The sequence below is a fragment of the Daktulosphaira vitifoliae genome, unplaced genomic scaffold, assembly GCF_025091365.1.
Source record: "Daktulosphaira vitifoliae isolate Bord-2020 unplaced genomic scaffold, ASM2509136v1 Scaffold_3, whole genome shotgun sequence".
Taxonomy (NCBI): domain Eukaryota; kingdom Metazoa; phylum Arthropoda; class Insecta; order Hemiptera; family Phylloxeridae; genus Daktulosphaira; species Daktulosphaira vitifoliae.
Window position 1 is genome coordinate 16,554,332 of NW_026099574.1, and position 22,860 is coordinate 16,577,191.

The window sequence follows — 22,860 nt, forward strand, 5'->3', positions numbered from 1 at the left end:
AAACATTGAGAATTTTTAATTTTATTATAGAAAAAAAATATCAGGTTCAAAAAACTCTACAATAATATATAGTCAAACCATTATTTTTTTCGTTCCTTCAAGGATAAAAACCCTTATTTATAATTTTCTTAAATGGGAACCCTTATTTTTAACTTTATAATATGATAGAAAAAAAAAATTACAAACAATTTTGTTCTTATAATTTTTTTTATCCAATTAACCGTTCGTCCGTTACAGCTTATTAAAGTTAAGTAATTTTAGACCAAATTTCTATTGTCATTTTACTGTATTAAATACAGAAATCATTATTTTTATTTGCTGTTGCATAAACTAAATTTTATTAATAAAGTTATGACAGGTAAATTAGCTATAAAAATTTACTACGCACTAAATGAGTGATAACAATAATAGATTCAAACCGGGTTTTCGGTGTATTATTAATAGCGTATTGAGAAAAGGACAGAAGAAAACGCTATCTTTTCATGATTACTGTGTATACATATGATGATAATGTGTATACATTACAAACATGGCATTAATACCATGATAAGAAATTAGATAAGGCAATTATTACTTATCACTCTCATTTAAAAGTATATTGAAAAGATAGCGTTTTCTTCTGTCCTTTTCTCAATACGTATTTCAATGTTTAATACCGTAAAATAGTACATGAAAATTCAAATTTTTACAAACTTCAAAACGCTACAGAATATTTACTACTCAATATTAATAAGATATTTTTTTACTAAAATTTTTCTTAAATTCTACTCTACAAAATAGCTATCTTAGATTTTTTTTTTACATTTTATTTAAAATTTTAAAATAATTAATATTTTTAATAAAATATAAAAAAATTAATTATTGAGATATACCTATAGACCTAACGTATAACTATTATTTAAAAAAAATCAACTAAAAATATTAACTGGATCAAAAGTTATTTAAGTTGTCAGTGAGTGGTGGGCCACCCTGTATATATATATAAAGAAACGTGTGGTACGAACTCTTGTTAATATGATACCGTCCAAGTATGTTTAATAAACATAAGTAAATATTTTTTATTTTAGCTAAACTAAATAATCAGATTATACATAAAATAAAATATATACAAATTAGATACAAATACACTATTGATGTATTACTTTATAATATAATTTTACATTAATTATTCTTTACGTTATAATGTATTGTATAATTTTACCCGTGAGGTGTTTGTGTATTAAGGGCATTTCTAAGTAATGTTTAACAATATTTCTAGTATGTTACATACTATAGTATGTAAATATAGTATGTTCAGGAAAAAAAATGATAAGTATAAGAAATTGTTGGACAAAAAGTTTAAGGTAAAATTATGTAATTATTTTATGAATTTTTTTGTAGAAAAAGAGTTTACCTAAAATAATTTGTAAAATAATCTTGAATTGACAAAGGTTAGGTTGGAATATAGAAATTATATTGAATTCGTTTATCATTGTCCAATAGTCATAGTTTGTATAGATTACAGTAGTTCTTGTCAATGATACATACAGTCAATTTTTTCACTACTGTAATTTGTGTGCTTATTTTTTTCTGAATTTGAATCCATGTAAAAAAAATATTTCGTGATATATTAACTGAAAATAATTTTTTTGTCGTTAGTAATATACCTTAGTATAATTTGTTTTAACTTCCATTAAATACATTTTTCAAAAATAGCAAAAATAAAAAGATTACTACAAAATAAATCATCTTGAACAAAATAAGAGAATTATAGTTAATTATTAAAGGCTCAAAAACGAAATATAATGTATATGTATATACGTATTTGGTAATGGTTTACTGAATTAATGGGAGAAACGAAAAGGTATAAGTCGTTACGATTTTTTACTGACTTTGGAGAGGCGTCAGTAACGTTAAGAGCACGCAAATAGAGAGTACTATATTATGCTGTAGAGTCATTCAAAGGTAAAGAGAAAAAATTATATTTCACCAAGTACAGGAGCGCTCAGACCGGCAACGTGGTGGCAACCGGTGACTCTCCCTTTCGGTGGTGGTGGTATCGACTTAAAGTTGGTTAGTAGGACGGGAATATTGTTAGTGACGTAACAACCGTGACGTCACCACATACCGTAGCTTCATGACGGTCGATCGATCTCGCCCGGCTCTTTGACGGGTTGCGCTGCTACCTCTGTATAATTTCTATACAAGTATGTTTTAACTATTAAAGTTTGCACGCTTCTACATTCGATATTGTGCATTGTAACCTAGATGTTAACGTTCTGTAAAGTCGAAACTAGCACGTTGGAAACGACGATTCATGAAATACTATTTGGCATTTATTTTATTGATAATGCTAATTATGTTTTGTATAAGTTTATCATTAAGAAGAGCTCCTACTTCCTGAAAATAACCGCAAATAAAAAATTCGAGTATTGATAGTTTCCATACTGTTTTTATAAAATCTTCGGTTTGGTATAAATTTATTTATTCTTTCTAGTCATAGTTTACACATTATCATCCGATGTTAATCACTCAATTTGAATTAAAAACTAAATTATAAATTTAATATTTCTACGCTTAAAACTTATTGCCATTCATGAAATTTGATTGTAATTCTACAATACTTAAATTTGTTCAAGTATTGAATTTGTTATTTCTGAGTAATTGTTCAATTTGTTGAAGTTGAACAAAATCATTATGTAATACATAATAATATTTAAAACATTTTTTGTAAAAAGAATTTAGAAAAGCAAATGTAATTACTAAATCAAAAACATAAATAATATGAGTAAGTTATAATTGAACAAATTGGATCATATATAATTAACTAGGTTATTTATTATATAATGTATTAGTTAAGAAAATGTTTTTTAAACAACAACTTGTGGACCATCATTTCGGTAGTTATTGATATGTTTATACCTAGACGGGAAGAAGAATATGACCAGGAAATATTTAGTTTAAAAATCCAGCACCTACTCTTTCCTAAAAGCTCTGTTATCGACCTGTCATTTTTTTAACTAGATCATTATATAAAAAATAATCTAGTTAATTATATAATTAAAAAATTAAAGCTGACACTCTTACAAGGTGTAAGGGATGGACATAAAACATACGTCATGAATAATAAATTCATAAACGTTGAACTAAAAGAAACAGAAAAAACATTATCAATATTATTCCTATTTTTAAATTGATTAAGTGGTTCATGATAAGTGAATCAAACTGTATACTATACAGTTTTAGTAATAAAATCTTAGCAGTTATAAAATCCTTTTTGTTTGAAAATTTTCTGGCGATAATATAATAAGTTTATTTGATTCTATGATTTTAATTAGTAAATGAGATTTTATTACGAATAACATAATCTAAAATAATTTGTATTTAACAATAATATAAAACAAAGTATTAGTGGGTGAAAGCGTTTACTGACTTCTTTAAAACTATTTAAAAATGATACTTTTTGACTAAATATTAAAAATATTTGAAGCTTTTTTGATATTCAATATATGAAATAAATTATAGGGGGAAAATTTTGGTTTATGAACCTTCTATAAAATACTATAACTTGAAAATGATACTTCCAACAAATTATTTAAAAATGCCAGATAACACCTTTATCCATTGATTTATACCAAAACGTATAAAAATGATTTTGAGTTCACATTTCACCAATTAAACAATATTTTTACACCAAATTCAACTGAAATTAATTCGAATTAAACCACACAAAAATAATAATCAATTTATATATTATAGATTAGTTTAAGTAATAAAGTAAGGAATTTTATCAATATATATAACATTAAAATTAAAAACATTTTTAAAAATAAAACTGTTGCGGTAAAATTTGAATTTTTCCTGAAATAAGTATAAATAATATTAAAATTTAAAATTCAAAAATGTTTTCAATGTAATAAAAGTATATCTTTGTAGGTGATCTAGTGATATTTGAAACTAAGTAAAATATATTAAAATAATTATTTCATTAACGAAATGCTTTTTGAGTGAATATAATTATTTATTCTTATTAGTAAATTTTTTCTGTCAATAGGTTGGCGGCGGAGAAGGAAGTCGCGGCGGCCGCGGGACGTGACTGCACCGGGTCGGCGGGTACTACCGCCGGCATGGGGAGACCACGTTCCCATCATCACCACCACCACCACCACCAGCAGGCGGACGCACCTCCAGGGCCATCGTCCTTGTTCCTATTCAGCGCTGACAACCCTGTCCGCCGGTATACTAGATTCATCATCGAATGGCCATATCCTTTTGCAGCTTTGAAATATTTCCATTTATAATTAGTTTTGTTTTACGTTATAGTTAACCTTTTAATAATTGTTTTCGTTAACCAAACGGATTATCGTGTAAACTTGTACTAAGTAATGAGAGAGAATTAAACCTTAATTTTAAATGATAAGTTAATTGCATGGTACGCATAATACAATGCATTCAATTTTGCACGTCAAAACATATTTTGAGCCGTTCTGCCCACTTGCGGTGGAGAATGAGACGAATCGCGTGATTAACTTTTAGATTTAGCTAACAATAATTTTTATTGTGCACTAATGTTTTAAATATTCACTAGAATATGAACAATGCATCAAATTTTGGAACCTAATGATTTTGAATATAAACAATTCAACCTCTATAATTATTAATTATAAATAACTTAATTAATATTTCATAATTTATTAAATTTGTGAGTTTTGCCTTAATTCAGTTTTTGCACTCCATTCGAGTATGCTGTGCTATTAACTATTATAGCCAACTGCGTGGTGTTGGCACTGGAGCAACATTTGCCTAAATCAGACAAGACTGTACTTGCTAAGACTTTGGTAAATGATTTTTCTATTTTTTATTTTATAATAAACTCAGATAGAATTTTTTCAAAAATAATAATTTTATTATGTTTTTTTTAACGTTATTATAATACACAATATTATATTAATCCTACAAAAATGTTTTTATAACATATCTTCCAAAAAATGTTATCTAAGAATTTAGTCTATCGAGTTAATGATAAAAGATTATACTGAACAAAAATTTTTTTTTTTTAACAAATTTTAGGAGGCAACTGAACTCGTTTTTCTAGCGATTTTTTGCGCCGAAGCGACTCTCAAAATATTAGCTTTAGGTTTTTTACTGCACAGCGGCTCATATCTTCGTAATATATGGAACATTATGGACTTTTTTGTAGTTGTAACAGGGTAAGTAAATTCGATTCAATATTAGATTTGCTTTTAATGATTTTATTTTTATTTATTTACTTTTACGCATAATAATAATATTATAATAAAAAATAGACACGAAATCTAAAACTATGATAAAAAAAATTAGAACGATACACGTGTAGCTAAATCTGGTTAGGGATAAGCATTGGACTTAGGGGTTTACCGATTTTTAGGTCAATGACTGAATTCATGGAGTCCAACATGCTGGACATGAGGATGTTGAGGTCCTTTCGGGTGCTCAGGCCTTTGAAACTGGTTTCGAGAATTCCAAGTAAGGCACTCGAAATGTCTCAAGATTACTAAAAGCATTTTGAAAAAATATCCTCGAATGTTCTTTTATATTATTCAGTAAAACCATTTGTTTAACCCGTTTTATAGTTGGCGTATATTTGCATTTGGTTTAGATGTTATAATAATTATTCCGAATATCGGATTAGACCGTAACCGTTGTTTTTGCAAAATTTTTTTATTCATATATTTATTACATAAATCTTTTGAATAATTGTTGTTGGATGATAGAAATTTCCGAGTAGAACTACCGTTGGTAATTTACAGTTGATCGATTTGTAGTTGGATATTAATCGGCTTTATTCGAGCAGAAATTTGTAACAGTATTCATTATACATCATTTAGATCCGATTAGGTATTTTAGATATATAGATAGAAACATATGGGTTTATACTATTATTATATATTTTGTAATAAGCTGTTGAAACAATTGTTATATTGGTATATTTGTTTATTTTATTAAAAACATTATTTTATAAGATTTATTAATAATATATTTACATACTATACATTAACGTAAATAAAAATATTCGATATTTTTTAGAAATCTGCACGTTGTCGACTTAAGCGAGTTGACCGTAGATATTATAATATATTGTTGTAGATTAATTTTGAGTCGTATATTTAATTTTTAATATTTTTGTATTTTCAATATCGCTACAGAAATAATATCATTTTAGGACCAAATAGTAGATAACAATGTTGACAAACTGTATTGCTATAATAATAATACCTTCATAGTAGTAATGTCTTTATAATAATGGGGTGGATACATGAGTTGTGCGTAGAGAAATGACCTAATTGAGGGCTTCCGACATTAAAAGCCATAATAATGCAGTTCTTACTATTTGCCTTCGTAAAATTGGTTTCTTGATCGAATTTTTTTCGTATCCATTTTAAATGACTTGTTGTTTTACACAATTACAAAATTATCAAATTTTACCATATTCAAAATAAGAAATGTGTTGAGATATTTCGATTTTGGCATTTTGTTTCGTATACTTTTGGTATTCGATAGATTTATTTTAATTATTTCAAAATTGTTATTATTATTTTTTTAATCGCATAGTAATATTACTTTAGTTCGTCATATTTTGCTGTTCAATTTTTACATTTAAATAAAAAACCTCAAGTTATATATTTAAATTCAATTTATTCTGTTTTTACCATTGATGTTAAATTTATTTTCTAAGGAAGTGGGGTAATATTATCATAATGACAATTCCTGCGCACCTACTTTTTCCCAAATGAATACCTTTTAGACAAGTTCAAACATTGTTTATTTTAAATAGACGCATAGTATTAGATGAATAGAGCAGATTGCGTGTTTATTTTGGGGTAGGTAGCGCACTAAGTAGTGATTAGAAGTGTTGTTGCCACAGATGTATAACACAAATACCATCAACTGGAAACATGGATCTACGAACGTTGCGAGCGATCCGGGTACTGAGGCCGCTCAAACTGGTCTCCGGGATTCCAAGTGAGTACAACATATTTGAGGTTAGTATGACGAACCAGTTCGTCTGCTCAACCTCATTCTACGGCTGTTTTCAATGGGCTGTCAACAACGGTGATGGCCATCATTTCCATTGGTGTATTGAGACATAATGTCACTTTATACTACTTAGGAAATGTATAGGACTTTATCCAATGTATTAGATATAACACCCTTTGTTTTTCTTCCCTTAGGTTTGCAGGTCGTATTGAAGTCCATTATCAAGGCTATGGCACCGCTGCTTCAGATAGGCTTGTTGGTGTTGTTTGCAATCATCATATTTGCCATTATAGGACTAGAGTTTTATTCTGGGGCGTTGCACAAGACTTGCTATAAGTACATCCTAGATTTAGTTTACACTATGTTTTAAGTTACTTTAATTACATTATGGTCAAATGTTTATAGGTTAGACGATCTGATGGCAATAGAAAACGAGGGACCGTCTCCAACACCCTGCAATTCAGACTCGGACGCAAGTGAAAGCACAAAAGCGACCAATGCGTATTTTTGTCCAAGTGAAACTTCCACATGTATTGAAAACTGGGTAGGACCCAATTATGGAATCACATCGTTCGATAACATCGGACTCGCTATGCTCACAGTATTCCAATGCATTACTATGGAAGGATGGACTACTATTTTGTATTGGGTAAGTGTTGTCACTTATTCATTTTAGAAAGTACAAATGGATGAATAAATAAAAAAAATTTTTATTTAAGTAAAAGGTACTTAATGATGACATAGTAAATTTATTGATAAATAACATGACTATGTTTGTTTTAGATGAATGACGCATACGGTGTGCTGTTCAATTGGATATATTTTGTACCACTTATAATTTTAGGTTCATTTTTTATGCTCAATTTAGTTCTTGGTGTTCTTAGTGGGTAAGTCTTATATTTTTCGTAAATCTTTAAAGTCATAAAAGAACATTTCCCTTCTATTTTTAAAAAATCTTGAGAAATCTGTATTAGTCACATGCGCTTTACAGAGAGTTCTCAAACGAGAGAACACGCGTAGAGCGGCAAGCTAAATACTACAAGATGCGCACGAAAAAAAAATACAATGATATGTTTAACAATTACATAAATTGGATTACATCTGCAGGTACACTCTAAGTGTTCTAAATGTAAATATTTATGTTGCAACTACCTAATCCTGAATAAAGCAACACATTTTATAATTATAGCGTATGCCTAGCGTAATCAGAAATAATTGTCATATTAGTTATAATCAACAATTTTAAAAAAAATGTCTGCTAGTTAATTTCCCTAAAAATTTGCTGTTTACATAATAACCAAAAAATTATAGATTTTTAGCTAAAACCCTGTCATTCTTACATAAGCTATGAAAAAATTGTATCAATTCTGAGAGTATATTATCATTGTATTATTTTGTTCCTCTACTTAAATGTCTGATGTATATAGTGAATAGTAACCTTGAACCTTATGCACTTGCTTTGTAGAGAATTTGCTAAAGAAAGAGAAAAAGTCGAAAACCGTCAAACGTTTTTGAAATTACGACGGCAGCAACAGCTAGAACGTGAGCTCAATGGTTATGTAGAGTGGATTTGCAAAGCCGGTAAGTAATTAGTTTGAACCCTGCAAATAGACATTTGGTTAGAATTAAAATAATCTTTTATTGAATAAATTTATGATTAAATTATATTTAATTATTATACTATTTTAATAATATTATTACCATTGCAGAAGAGGTAATTCTAGCTGAAGAACGAACCACCGACGAAGAAAGGCGACACATTATTGAAGGTATTTTGTGTAAATTCAAATATCTTTTGTTTAACTAATATTAATTTTAATTTATAATAATAATAAAGCGAGAAAAAGAGCTGACATAAAGAAAAGAAAACTAAAAACCTTAGGAAAAAGTAAAAGTACTGAATCCGAAGAAGAATGCGAGGAAGAGGAAGCTGACGAAGGTAATCTTTGTTACTTTTATTTTTCATTTATTACAGTTTTATTTTAATTTAAAATGAATGCTCTGTGACTCTTTTATAATGAAATATTTAAATTGAGAATAGTACTTCTTTCATAATTACTATAAATTTAATGTCTTATTGCATTATACAATATTATCTGTTTCAGTGTTTGGTAAAAGCAAAAAAGGTACAGTTTTAATAATTACTAATCGTACGTAAAAATGTGTTAAATGAGTGAGTTATTAGAAAGTTTTGAGAAAGGGATACTTAGCAATACCCTATTTTTACGAGAAAGAGAAACAATTGCATGTTTGAGGTGTCGTTTGTTTGTGAAGAGTGAACAGTATATTATTGTTATTAGTATAGACTGATATATAACTGTAAAAATATAAATGTATATGTAAATATATTAATAGTATTTAGTACAAAATAATACAAAGAAAAAGTGGTAAAATTACAATCATTATGTATATATTAAAATGAGTAAATTTCATATAGCTGATTTAAAATAAAGAGAAAGCTTTTTTTTAGTAATAAAATACCAAGATTATAAATAAAATATTTTATCTGCATAACGGTTATGATTTATTAATAGGCTTTTCTCGAACACCAACTTTCAAAGACCGAATAAGAAAAAAGGGCTTTTGTGCATCTATGTGGAGAGCTGAAAAACGATTTAGGTTTTGGGTTAGACACATGGTTAAAGCACAATGGTTTTATTGGTTCGTCATCGTTCTAGTTTTTTTTAATACAGTATTCGTAGCCATGGAACATTATAGACAACCTGAATATTTTAAAGACTTTGTTTGTGAGTATGAACTTAAGATTAATTTCAAAAGTTTTATTATAATAAATTTAATCGTTTATAATTTGTATTCTTCGAAATAAATATAAAATAACTTAAATCATGTATATATTTTTAATAAATCCTATTTATTTATTTTTTTTCAGTTTATTCGGAATACGTATTCCTTATGTTATTTATGATGGAAATGGTCATCAAAATGTATGCACTTGGTGTGCGTATATACTTCGAGTCTGCTTTCAATCGGTTTGATTGTGTGGTAATCATGGGCTCCATATTTGAAGTCATTTATTCCGCTGTGGAGGGTGGCTCCTTTGGTCTATCTGTATTGAGAGCTTTGCGACTATTAAGAATATTTAAAGTGACCAAGTAATTTTTTTATTACCTAATCATTACAGTATTCAAATATATTTTGGATCATATTAATATTTAAGTTATTAAATTAAAATATTTTTCTAATGGATATTTTAAGAATAAAAATAGCTAATTGAAATTTGGGCGGGAATAATATGCTATGTAAAAATTAATTTAATTTTTTTTTTCTGAATATTGTTTTACTGATAAATCGATGTGTTTTTGAAATTAATATAGTTCCAGAATGATCCAATCGCTTATACTAATCTTAACACTACATCAACCATAATTTAATTAAGACACTTATATTATTATTTTCGATACTATAAGATTTACGAATGTTATATAACGCATTATTTCAACCTTGCTTCAACTGCACATTTTTTTCTAGGTATTGGTCATCGTTGAGAAATCTTGTGATATCGTTACTAAACTCTATGAGATCAATCATATCTTTGCTTTTTCTACTTTTCTTGTTCATACTAATATTTGCGCTGCTTGGTATGCAGTTATTTGGTGGACAATTCAATTTTGAGGATGGTACTCCAGCAACCAATTTCAACACATTTTCCATAGCCTTGTTAACAGTCTTTCAGGTATATGCTATGCTTATTATTAAATTTATTGTTTACTGACCTATAAAAATTATTATTTTAAATAGTTATATTGCAAGTACTTATCTGAACAAAGTAATAATCAAATGTTTTCTGTGTAATTAGATTTTAACGGGTGAAGATTGGAATGAAGTTATGTATCAAGGAATTCGAAGTCAATCAGAAACTCAAGGAGGAGGAATGATATATGCAATATATTTTATAGTTTTAGTACTGTTCGGTAACTATACATTGTTAAACGTGTTCTTGGCTATTGCTGTCGATAACTTAGCCAACGCTCAAGAATTAACAGCTGCTGAAGAAGAACAAGAAGAAGAAGATAAAGAAGTAAGTTGAGTAAATCTATTTTAATATTTTTCTGACGGAGGCTATTGTTGCAATTTTAAGAAACAGCAAATGGAACTCGAAAAAGAGATGGAAGCCTTACAAATGATTACAGATCCATCAAAAATGGCAATGATACCTACATCACCATCACAAAATTCTAGGTAAATTATTTTGTTTAGATTTAGTAATGTGTGTTTTTAAAATTAATTTATTTAATAATTCTAAGTGTTTCACTTATCAGACATCATCGAAAACATCATTTTATTGAACCGGGCACCAAAGATGATATTGAAGAAGAAGAAGAGGAAGAAGAAGGACCAAAACCAATGTTACCGTATTCATCTATGTTCCTATTAACGCCAACTAATGGGTAAATAATATTGAAAGTATACCATAAAAATCATATTCAATAATCACTTTAAATGTATTTCAAACATAGCATTAGGAGGGCTGCACATTGGATTGTGAATCTAAGGTATTTCGACTTTTTCATCATGCTTATTATTATTTTAAGTAGCGTAGCACTGGCTGCTGAAGATCCAATTGATGACAATTCAAAATGGAATAAAAATTTAGATATTGTTGATAATGTGTTTACAGTAATTTTCGCAATAGAAATGATATTAAAGGTATTTGAATTTTAAATAGTATACTCTTAATAAAATATCATCGTATTATATTTTAATCTAGATAATTGATTTGGGAGTTATATTACATCCTGGTTCGTACCTAAGAGAATTTTGGAATATCATGGATGCCGTAGTCGTAATATGCGCTTTGGCTTCAGTTATTTTTGAGAGAGGGTAAATAAAAATAAAAATTTTGATATTACATCTGATTTATCTGATATTTTATTTACTTGTGTATTATGTTTTAGTGGAGGACAAGTGGGAACAAATTTGTCAACCATTAAGTCACTCAGGGTTTTGAGAGTACTCCGTCCTCTGAAAACCATCAAACGAGTTCCTAAACTAAAAGCGGTGTTTGATTGTGTTGTTAACTCTTTGAAAAACGTTATAAATATATTAATAGTGTACATGTTATTTCACTTCATTTTTGCTGTCATCGCAGTACAATTATTCAATGGAAAGTTCTTCTATTGTAGTGATAGCAGTAAATCAGTTAATGATACTTGCAAGTGAGTACAATTATCATTTGTCAACATATGATTTAATACATATTATTATTTAATATTTTCATTATTCAGGGGCTTATATTTTAAATACGAACCAGAAGACAACGAAGATGTTAACTCCCAGAAGTTCATGCCCAAAGTCGGAGAACGAAAATGGGACAAACAAGACTTTTACTACGATAATGTAGCAGTAGCCATGTTAACGTTATTTGCCGTACAAACGGGCGAAGGATGGCCTAAGTACAGATCTAAACAAAAAAAAAATCAAATATTAAAATCTCTATTATTTAATTTTAATTATTTTTAGAGTGTTGAAAAATTCTATGGCTGCCACTGAAGTAGATGAGGGTCCTATTCCGAATTATCATATCGAGAGATCATTATTTTACATAATTTATTTTATTGTGTTTCCATTTTTCTTTGTTAACATATTCGTGGCGTTGATTATTATAACATTTCAAGAACAGGGCGAAGCTGAGCTTCAAGATGGAGAAATTGATAAAAATCAGGTATAAATTAAGTGTATAATTTCATAATGTTTTCAAGTTTAATTATTACTTAAATATATTTTTAAATTATTACTTTGTTTTAAAATTAATTATATACTAAAACTATATTAAATAGCATAACTACTATACTATGTATTCAACAATGTATATTACTTCACATATGCCATAATTAGATAATTATAATTTTTTTTTTAGAAATCTTGTATTGATTTTACCATACAAGCTAGACCTTTGGAAAGGTATATGCCTAAAGATAGAAATAGCATGAAGTACAAAATATGGCGATTGGTAGTTTCTACACCATTTGAATATTTTATAATGATCCTGATTGTTTTGAATACTCTGTTACTTATGATGAAGGTGAGTGTATAAAATATGTGTAGTAATTACTAACAGTGTTGGTTAATGTGAAATTGGATATATGAATTCATTATATAGGCTTACAAAATTATGACATGTATTAACTATTTCTAGTCGAATATTTTTAAACATACTACATATTTTTGAAGAAGTCATTAGGAAATATCATTTTAATAAAATACTTGCCCTAGATTTTTATACAACTATATTGATAAGCAAAACACTTACTTGAAAAAAATGTATAAATATTAATTATTTATAAATTATTTTTAGCTTATTTTAAATTAAAATTTTTTGTTGAATAAGTAATAGATGTAACATTTCTTTAAAAATAAATATTTGAAAATAGTATAAATTGCAAAACGAGTCAGGGTAAAACTCATATCAGATAAATAAATTAGGCTCTTTCTATTAAATAATTTTTTTCTTCCATCATATATACTCTTTTTGCATGTCATTTGCTTAGCTGGACACTCCTCTTTGCTGTGAAATATCACACACAAACATACGATGACTTATATTTTAATCTTCTTTCAATTTTTATTTATAGGTTGCTTTTTTTACTATATATATTTTTCTACTTGATATACGCTTAAAATGGCTAAAATAAATGAAGTGATTTTAATAAGCGCATTGCTATTTTTTAATAATTTTTTTACACTACATCAACTTACAGAAAATTTTTATAGTTATTGAGTAACTATTTTTAAAACTTGTGAGTTCTATGCAACAAAATGCGAGTGCTAGCAAACAATAATGTATGTTACTTTTAGACAGTTGTCAAAGTTTTGTTGATATTATATCACAATAGCTTTTAAAGTTTATATTGGTTTAAAACTTTGTCAGTACAAATTATAAACATACGAGTAATGTTCACAATTTGATGACAAATATTACATTATTGATGGTAAGATATTTCATTATAATACTAACAAAACATAGTTGAGTTTAAAACTTTTATTAATCATTAACTAATATAAAATTGTTCTTTTTATTATTGTTAAGTCAGACTTACAGTTGAAATTATCAAAACGGATCGTTTTAAGCTTTGAATTGTACTCTAATCAATATTATTCAAAAATATTATCCATATTAGTTTTCTCGTTAAAAATTTTTCCTATATGATTATTTTTTAATAAGCTCATTTTAATATTTAATATTATGCCATTCTCCAAATGTTGCATAGATATCGCAGACATCTACTTTTTATATTTTATACTAATACTTAGTTTGCTTTCTGAAAAATATTCTCACTTTTTTTTTTTTATTCTAATGGTTGATCAATGTTTTTTCTGATTAATTTTTATAGTTTTACCAACAAAAACCAATCTACAAGGCTACGCTACATTACATGAACATGGTGTTTACAGGCATGTTTACCATTGAATGCGTTCTAAAAATTTTGGCGTTTGGAGTCAGGGTAAGACATAAAAAATGCTGGTATACCTGATTTTACTGATTATACTGGATATTAATAAACGGTAGGAGTTCTGATATGTGTTGTGGCTGTATTGATAAGGCGGCATTGTGAAAAATTCATTGCCGCTGAATCATACCTCATCACTGGGTACTCCATTGACTTGAATAAAAATTATTCATTGAAAAACAATTAGTTTCTTATCACTTACTGTCAGACATACTATCCAATCAAAAGTACTTATAATTTGAAAATTTCTTTCTAAGAGGAGTTTTGATGTGACAAAATGAATGTTTCATTTAATTTATTATTATGAGTTTAAAGTATAATTTTATAATAATAATTATATTTTCATATAACTCACTACTAATACTACTTTTTTATTATAACTATCTAACAAGACTACCCAAAAATAAAAATAAAGAAAGAATTACAAATATTTGTATAATAACATATGCTTTCCATTGTTTTGAAAACTAACTTATTGTGCTTTAAATCTCTCTAAAATTATTCTATGTATGTATGGTAAGTACGTTTAAATTTATATAGCTAATGGGTTTTTTGACACATTATTTTAAATCTCACTACTAAAACATTTACTATTTTTCGCAATAATCGTATTTAACTAATGATTTTGCATGTGCGTTGTGCATGTTGCGTTTTGTCTCTTTTTATCCGCTTGTAATTTGCATTTATTTTTGTAATGTAGTCACTTAAGACTGTCCATATACATTTAATGTTTATGAACAGTTAAGAGTTACCAATATTGTTAGAATATTTTCATCTTTTAAAGGTTATTAATCTTTAAAAAATACATAATAACATGTAAAGTGTAATAGCATTCAGACATCAGCGTAGGCTGCGCGGGCGCGATGAAGATAGGTTGCAAGCAAGCGTATAATATTTAGGATGTCTAATGTCAAACTACTATAGGAAAGCCACACTGTTAACATGTTATTGGTTTATGAATTAGAAAATAGTTGTATTAAAGTTAAAACACCTTTCCATTAATCATAATTTTTAGTACACATAGTTGAATAACTTAACATTATACGGAATTCCTATTGATTATCAAATGAGCTTACAAGTAATAAAAATAAAATTTTATATTTTATAATTAAATTAAATTAGGAAATTCACTTAAAAGAGTGAATATACTACACTATCTTTGGATAAAAACTATGAATTTCGTATAGTGTCTGTACAAATTAGTTTAGAATTTCTCTAGGAAATAATATATTTTAAGAAATTAGTTTTTAATAAATTAATCGATGCTACTTAATTAGTTGCCTGTGTAATATTAAAATATTGCTTTTGTTTGATTGTTCATTCTGTGGCTGCAGCACCATCGCGAATCGCATCTATTTTACAATGTCTTACTGATCCTGAGTCATATTTTCACGCTGTTATTTCTGGTAGAATGTGTCTTAAAACTCATCGCGTACGGATTCAAGGTAACACTTACATTAATTACGTTAATATAATATAATTATTTTTAATTAGTATATTCACTTTTTATCAAATTAAGTACATATGTTATAGTTTTCCAAAATTTATCAATGGAAAGCATTTGTAATATTTGTAAATAAACGTTACTCCTAACAAAAAACATTTTCAACTCATTACCTTGCTTTAAAAAACGATTTTCAGAATTTTTTTAAAGATCCATGGAATATTTTTGACTTTATCACCGTTATTGGCAGTATTGTGGACGCGTTGGTCATTGAGTTTGGGGTAAGAGCTTTATTTGAATAATATTAATTTATTTATTATTTTATGAATACACAGGAATTTCATTCGATAATATGTCATCCCGTTTCTTATTTGTTGTTGTTGTTTTTTTTTTTAGAGAAAAAATACTCGTAAAATATTTTTTTGTTTTATTCTCTAGAACGATCATCATCAATGGTATTCTATTAATTTATAAAATACTGAATAATTATTTTGAAAAATAAATTATAAGAAAATTTTCGGTAAACTTTTTCAAAATTAAATTTTAATATGTGTTAAATAAAAATATGTTCCAGTTATTATTGAAAATTCATTACATCTAACGATTTGAAAATTAAATTAAAATATTTTTATGTGACAAATTAAAAGTATTCATTATTTTATTAACTAAAAAATATTTGATTTTAACTATGGATTAAATAAAAATAATCTTTCAGTATTAAGAATATTCTGTAAACTCATAAAATAAGTTTGTTATTATTATTTTGTTTGTAATTAGTTTGAATAAGAAAATTGAATTGAAAATCACTTATGCAATTTTTAGTAATTAATGAATTATTTATTTTTCAAAAGTTTGACGAATATTATAAAACTGGAATGTATTTCTATAGGTACATTCTTAATTTGTACTTTTTAACATGTAATTTTCCTTTAAATTAGTCTTTCATAGTTTTACAATTCTAATAAAAATATTAAAAAAAAAAAGTCTAATGACAAAATTAGAGATTATTTCTATCTCATTTTTATCTAATAGTAAAAACTTTACCATTAGGATATTTTTTATGCGAGGTTTTAATTTTTTAATGTTAGGATTGAAACAAAGCTAACGCTTGGGAATTATTTGTAACCCTTTTACTATTATTTAGGAAGACCTCACTTATGTGTACAGAATTATGTTCGAGAAAGATATAGTCAAAGAACAAAAAATGCTGTTCGAGAAGGTTTCGGAGGTAAATAGCTAGTTTAAAACATTAGGACTACGCATCCTTTTGTTGCATCCGTTGTAGACAGCACTTGTTTACTGTTGATGAATGTGTTCTTTTGTAATTTTTATTTGGTCGTCTGGACATGGTTTTATAACTAATATTAATGTAATTTGTATGATTATGATGTAAATACGTTACTATAACATATGCATAAGGTGTACAATATAGCTAAATTATAGATGTATACGTAGCACATTATAAAATATCGCTAATAATAATATCTACCTATCATGGTCAATATGCGTCTGTACAAATTCTAATCATGAACACGTATTAAAAATAAAGAAAATCAAAACCTAAAAATAAAAAGTTAAGTTTTTATTAAATTTTTTTTTTGCGTTCTCAATATTATTAATTTCTATGACTACTTTTGTTCTTACAATTCGCTATTGACATGTACAATGAAATCAAAACCATAGTTTTATTACTAATTTTTAAATAATAGTTTACATATTTAATTAAGTGTATTTGTGTAGAAATTAATAGATAATTTACTTCAAAAATCTCAACATCAGGAACATTTTATAAGGTTTATATCTAATTAGGTGATAATTAAAATTCCAATTCAAAGATTTAAATACTCGCTAACTAATTGAAATAGTGTTGATTTAAAAACAGTTTGTATTAAATGCAGAAATAATTAATAAAACTCGACTAAATCTACAATTAAAAAATGATTTTGGAATCTTTGACACTCAAACAGGCGTACGTAGACCAATTTCTAGCGCATAAAATTAGAAAACTGAATAGTACAAAAAATATGTACGAGGTGTGTTCAGAAAATAACAGGCATTTTCTTTTTTTGAAACAATATTTGTTTATTTGTCTACATTAATGTTCTCGCTTTTAATAAAGTCCCCATTAGATATTATGCACTTATGCTAACGCTTTTTCCAATCCTCGAAACACTTCTCAAACTCGATCTTTGTGATAGCTTTCAGCTCATTCAACGATGTGCTTCTAATGTCATGAATGCTTGTAAAACGACGGCCCGGTTCTCTTTATTTTTGGAAATAGAAAATAGTCACACAGAGCTATGTCTAGCGAATATGGAAGCTGGGGCATTGTTACAGTTTTGTTATTGGCTAAACATTCACGAATGTGCAATGAAATGTGAGCAGGTTGGGTTTTGGCATTATCGTGGTGCAAAAGCCATGAATTGTTTTCCCACAAATCCGAGCGTTTTTTCGGATTACTCTTCACATAAACGGCGTTGAACTTGTAGGTAGTACTTCTTATTGACTATTTAACCTCGTGGCATATGACATTCAAATCGAAGAACACAGTAAGTATAACCTACACGTTCGATCGCACTTGTCGAGCCTTTAACGGTCTTAGCGAACCAGAATACCTCCACTGGGAAGATTTAGCCTTAGTTTCGATGTTATATCCATAAACCCATGTTTCATCACTTTTTATAAAACGTTTCAGTAATTCTGCATCGTCGTTGGCTTCATTAAGTGACTTCTGAGTAACTTCCAATCGCCGCTGTTTTTGTTAAAATTCCAAAATTTTGGAACAAATTTTGCTGCTATGCATTTCATACACAAAAAATTTAAAAAAATTAAATGACATGAGCCAATTATTATTCCAACATCATCAGCGACTTTTCTGATTGTGATTCGGCGATCGTTCATAACCATTTCTTTCACTTTTTCAACGTTTTCACCTGTTGTTGTTGTGCTGGGGCCTCCGAAGCATTCGTCATCTTCGGCATCTTCACAGCCATTTTGGAAACGATTATACTATTCAATAACCCTTGTTTTTTTGATAATTGGATACTCCAAAACCGTGAAATTAAAAAATTTCCGTTATTTTCTGAACACCCCTCGTGTGTAGTACAAATAAATTTTGATTTGCTAAGTCATGTAAATGATTAGGTTACAATAATTTATGCAATAATAATTGCTATATGGACTGAAACCTGTTTTCTGGAAACTAGTTATAATCGGTTAATACCGATTGTTTTCGGTTTTTCTAACTGATTCCGAAACTGTATACAAATCGCACTGTCCCAGTCCCTGCTATTAACAGTTATGTACTGAATGAGATTTACCAATAGTAAAGCTGAGTAACTATTTAAGATTGACTAATTTTTCAATTTGTCTAAATTTTAATGATTTTTATTATTTTCTATAAATGATCCAAAGTTGAAATTAAAATGTAAATATATATATATATATATTATATAATATATAATTTATTACAAAAAGTGATTCATTAACTATGCGCCCAAAAAAAATTAAAAAATGTAAAAGATATTATAATTTTTATTTTCAAAAGTTAATAGTATTCTCTCATTTCCAAAAAATGTTGGTAATATGTCCATATTTTTAAATATATTTTGTGAGGCAAAATAAATCGATGTACCTTATGTACACAATATTATATTTATATATATATATATATAAGTTATAAAAATTGTAACTTTTGTTTTGATATATGAAATATAGCTTTTTAATTAATTAAAACGGATATTAAAATAAATATAATTTAATTATTATCAGTTAAAATATTTTTAGAAGATCTAAAAGAAACTAAATATTTCATAAAAAAAAAAAAATGGCTTATTACAATATATTAAGTACATTTGTTTATACATTTGGACACAATCCTTTAACGAATATATTTTAAACATCTCATTTAGTCATAATTATGAAAATAAGATAACCTTGCGCAAAACTCTTTAGGCTTAATAATAAATGGAATTTGTATGCGTCGTTGCTATAACTATTAACGCCATTAATATTAATGCTGATGCTAAAGCTGCTAATCTTATTATTAAAAAGCTATTGCTATTGCTATTGTCTCTGCAGTTAAATTTGCTGAAAATTATGAAAATAATGCTTATGATTGAATCTCGTTTAGAAAATGAATTTGTTTTCAACCGATTATTAAGATAATTTCGAAATGCATAAAAAATTGAACTGAAAATACAAATTTTAGTCGCACTAATATATGCGCATCCTGCGTTATTTTTCCAAATTTTCTAAATTCTGAAATTTTGCAATGCCATTTAAATTACAAAAAAATTGACACAAGCGATAGTATTGTCACATTGAGAAAAATAAACAAATAGTCGCGCATATAGAAATTGTCAAAAAAGAAAAATTTAAACGCCAATTTATTTCTTTTATAAAAGCATCTCACTTTTCGTTGTTACAGGAAAACTTCATCAATGTTGGATTTCTTCGGTTATTTCGAGCCGCCAGACTCATTAAGTTACTCCGACAAGGGTACACGATACGAATATTGTTGTGGACGTTCGTTCAATCGTTCAAAGTTCGTTGACATATATCACGCGCAGATTTAAGTCATCTTGTTCTATTATTGATTGTGTTTTTTTTGTTTCAATAGGCCTTACCATACGTTTGTCTGCTCATCGGCATGTTGTTCTTTATTTATGCAATTATCGGAATGCAGGTATATAAATTAATATTTATAAGTTTGTATTTAAGAACTTATTTTTAATTGTTTTCATTTATTAACACTATGGAATTTTCACAGATTTTTGGTAACATAGCCCTGAATCCAGAAAATCAAATCAACAGGCACAACAATTTTCAAACGTTTGTGCAAGGGTTAATGTTACTGTTTCGGTAAAACATTCAATGGACAACAACTTTTATAGGATTTCTTTTTATTTCTCAATGGGATTTTTGTTAATTTACAGGTGCGCTACCGGAGAAGCTTGGCCGGATATCATGTTGTCGTGTATAAAAGGCAAAGAGTGTGCGAGTGGATCGAATGGAGCAAACAAACCCAAGAGTTATGATTGTGGTTCTAACATGGCTTACATGTACTTTGTATCATTTATATTCTTTTGTTCATTTTTGGTAAATTTATCATTTTATTGTAAAGCGCTCTCAACTTTTAACTAAACTTCGTTTGGATTATTGTTATATTATTCTTATTGAAAATGGTTTTATAGATGTTGAACTTGTTCGTTGCCGTCATTATGGACAATTTTGACTACCTGACAAGAGATTCGTCCATTTTAGGTGCTCATCATTTAGACGAGTTTGTTCGGATTTGGGCCGAATATGACCCTAATGCAACGTACGTTGACATACTTTTGTTTTTAAAAATACTCAATATCTGTTATAGTAATCTAAGTTTGGAATAAAAATAATAAATTTATTATGAAATAAGACTCAATTACCATTATTTGATTTTTTAGGGGGAAAATTCATTATACGGAGATGTATGATATGCTAAAAAATATCGATCCACCTCTGGGTTTTGGAAACAAGTGTCCAAATCGTTTGGCGTATAAAAAACTCATTCGAATGAATATGCCAGTAGATCAAGATGGTAAAGTTCAGTTTACGACAACATTGTTTGCGCTCATACGAGAGAATCTCAGCATCAAAATGCGTTGTGGTAATTTGATAATTTTATCGGTTATATTTTAAGTCTCTTGTTTTTATTTTAATGTTTCTATTTTTATATTCGTATTTCAGCCGAAGAGATGGATCAAGCAGATGAAGAATTGCGTGAGACTATTCGACATATTTGGCCGTTACAAGCAAGAAAGATTTTAGATTTGATCATCCCTAGAATAGACTGTGGGTGCTATTCATAATAATGATAATATTGAATTATTTTGAGATTTTATTTGAATTTTAATAATATCTTTAGGTTTAAATGCTGGTAAGCTAACTGTTGGCAAAATTTATGCTGGACTGTTAATATTAGAGAGTTGGAAATCGACAAGATTCGGACAAATCGAGTCAACGAATCCTCAGGTAATATTGCATTTTATCATAAACATGATTTTTAATCTTAGAAATATTACAGATATTTAAATATTTTCGTAAGAAAACTTATAAAAGTAACAAAATGTAGGAGTGATTATTAATACTCTTAAAATATATAGGACAAAAAAAAATAAATAATAAAAATTTACCGAGTAAATCTTATTTAATGAAATAACTTTACAAAAAATATAATATATACAAATAATTAAATTAACATTTTTTCAATTATAAGTTGTATAAAAAAAATATTATTGCTGGTTGTTTATTATGTTTGAGTGATATTTTTGTTTAACCCTCGGATTCATTGGTTTATTTTAGTTTATACATTTTATTACATTCCCAGTGTTTTGTGTTATGAAACTTTACAGTGTTTAAGATGTGTGCCACATTTTTTTTTTAATCGTTATTGTTTATTTTAAATATTTTCTTTGATTTAATTGTGTTTCTCTGTTTTTTTTTGTTTGATGTATAGAGCATGTACAATTTGATTTTTATTTTTTCAATTAATTTACAACCCCAAATAAAGATTGATTTTTTTTTTTTGCGATTGTCCAAATAAAAGAAATGTACGAGATATTTTTATAAAAACTGAGAAGAATTAAAATAATATTTAATATATTATTTTATTTTCTTTAAAATAATTTTCAATTTAATATTTTATTACTACATGATGTAATTTCATGAACACACAGACAAACATATTTTATCTTTATATGTTCATACATACTTGATGATATTTTTATTTATTTTAGTGTTTGTATTTGTTTTTTGTGTTAAAAGCCCCAATAATTTTTATAAAGAATCACGGAGTACCAATAAGAGATCGTATGTGTTTTTTTGATCGTTATAAATTTTTTTTTTTGGAAAAATTGTAGGAAATTTTTTTAGCTAAAACAATATTTAATTATTATTATTGTTTTTGTTTTA

General features: G+C 27.4%; 1 protein-coding gene across 17 annotated transcripts in view; it reads left to right on the forward strand.

Moving 5' to 3' along the window:
* The window catches only part of LOC126900317 (voltage-dependent calcium channel type A subunit alpha-1), a 126,445-nt gene that overhangs the window by 94,496 nt on the left and 9,089 nt on the right, over positions 1-22,860 (forward strand). For 6 of the 17 annotated variants that reach the window (XM_050675943.1, XM_050675956.1, XM_050675950.1 and 3 more), the window contains 34 exons: positions 4,034-4,242; positions 4,711-4,817; positions 5,050-5,189; positions 6,884-6,981; positions 7,191-7,332; positions 7,402-7,645; positions 7,780-7,883; positions 8,462-8,577; positions 8,706-8,765; positions 8,834-8,935; positions 9,102-9,122; positions 9,531-9,743; positions 9,887-10,109; positions 10,486-10,690; positions 10,814-11,035; positions 11,096-11,196; positions 11,262-11,405; positions 11,475-11,664; positions 11,726-11,838; positions 11,913-12,173; positions 12,243-12,410; positions 12,478-12,679; positions 12,875-13,039; positions 14,349-14,459; positions 16,107-16,190; positions 17,054-17,137; positions 20,339-20,455; positions 20,531-20,596; positions 20,681-20,772; positions 20,847-21,009; positions 21,105-21,232; positions 21,354-21,556; positions 21,637-21,741; positions 21,815-21,921. In XM_050675943.1, coding sequence (XP_050531900.1) covers positions 4,034-4,242; positions 4,711-4,817; positions 5,050-5,189; positions 6,884-6,981; positions 7,191-7,332; positions 7,402-7,645; positions 7,780-7,883; positions 8,462-8,577; positions 8,706-8,765; positions 8,834-8,935; positions 9,102-9,122; positions 9,531-9,743; positions 9,887-10,109; positions 10,486-10,690; positions 10,814-11,035; positions 11,096-11,196; positions 11,262-11,405; positions 11,475-11,664; positions 11,726-11,838; positions 11,913-12,173; positions 12,243-12,410; positions 12,478-12,679; positions 12,875-13,039; positions 14,349-14,459; positions 16,107-16,190; positions 17,054-17,137; positions 20,339-20,455; positions 20,531-20,596; positions 20,681-20,772; positions 20,847-21,009; positions 21,105-21,232; positions 21,354-21,556; positions 21,637-21,741; positions 21,815-21,921 — 4,810 coding nt within the window. Of the gene's footprint in view, positions 1-4,033; positions 4,243-4,710; positions 4,818-5,049; positions 5,190-5,386; positions 5,485-6,883; positions 6,982-7,190; positions 7,333-7,401; positions 7,646-7,779; positions 7,884-8,461; positions 8,578-8,705; positions 8,766-8,833; positions 8,936-9,101; positions 9,123-9,530; positions 9,744-9,886; positions 10,110-10,485; positions 10,691-10,813; positions 11,036-11,095; positions 11,197-11,261; positions 11,406-11,474; positions 11,665-11,725; positions 11,839-11,912; positions 12,174-12,242; positions 12,411-12,477; positions 12,680-12,874; positions 13,040-14,348; positions 14,460-15,799; positions 15,911-16,106; positions 16,191-17,053; positions 17,138-20,338; positions 20,456-20,530; positions 20,597-20,680; positions 20,773-20,846; positions 21,010-21,104; positions 21,233-21,353; positions 21,557-21,636; positions 21,742-21,814; positions 21,922-22,860 lie in introns of all 17 variants that reach the window. The other 11 variants (XM_050675955.1, XM_050675957.1, XM_050675944.1 and 8 more) reach the window with 10 other exon arrangements.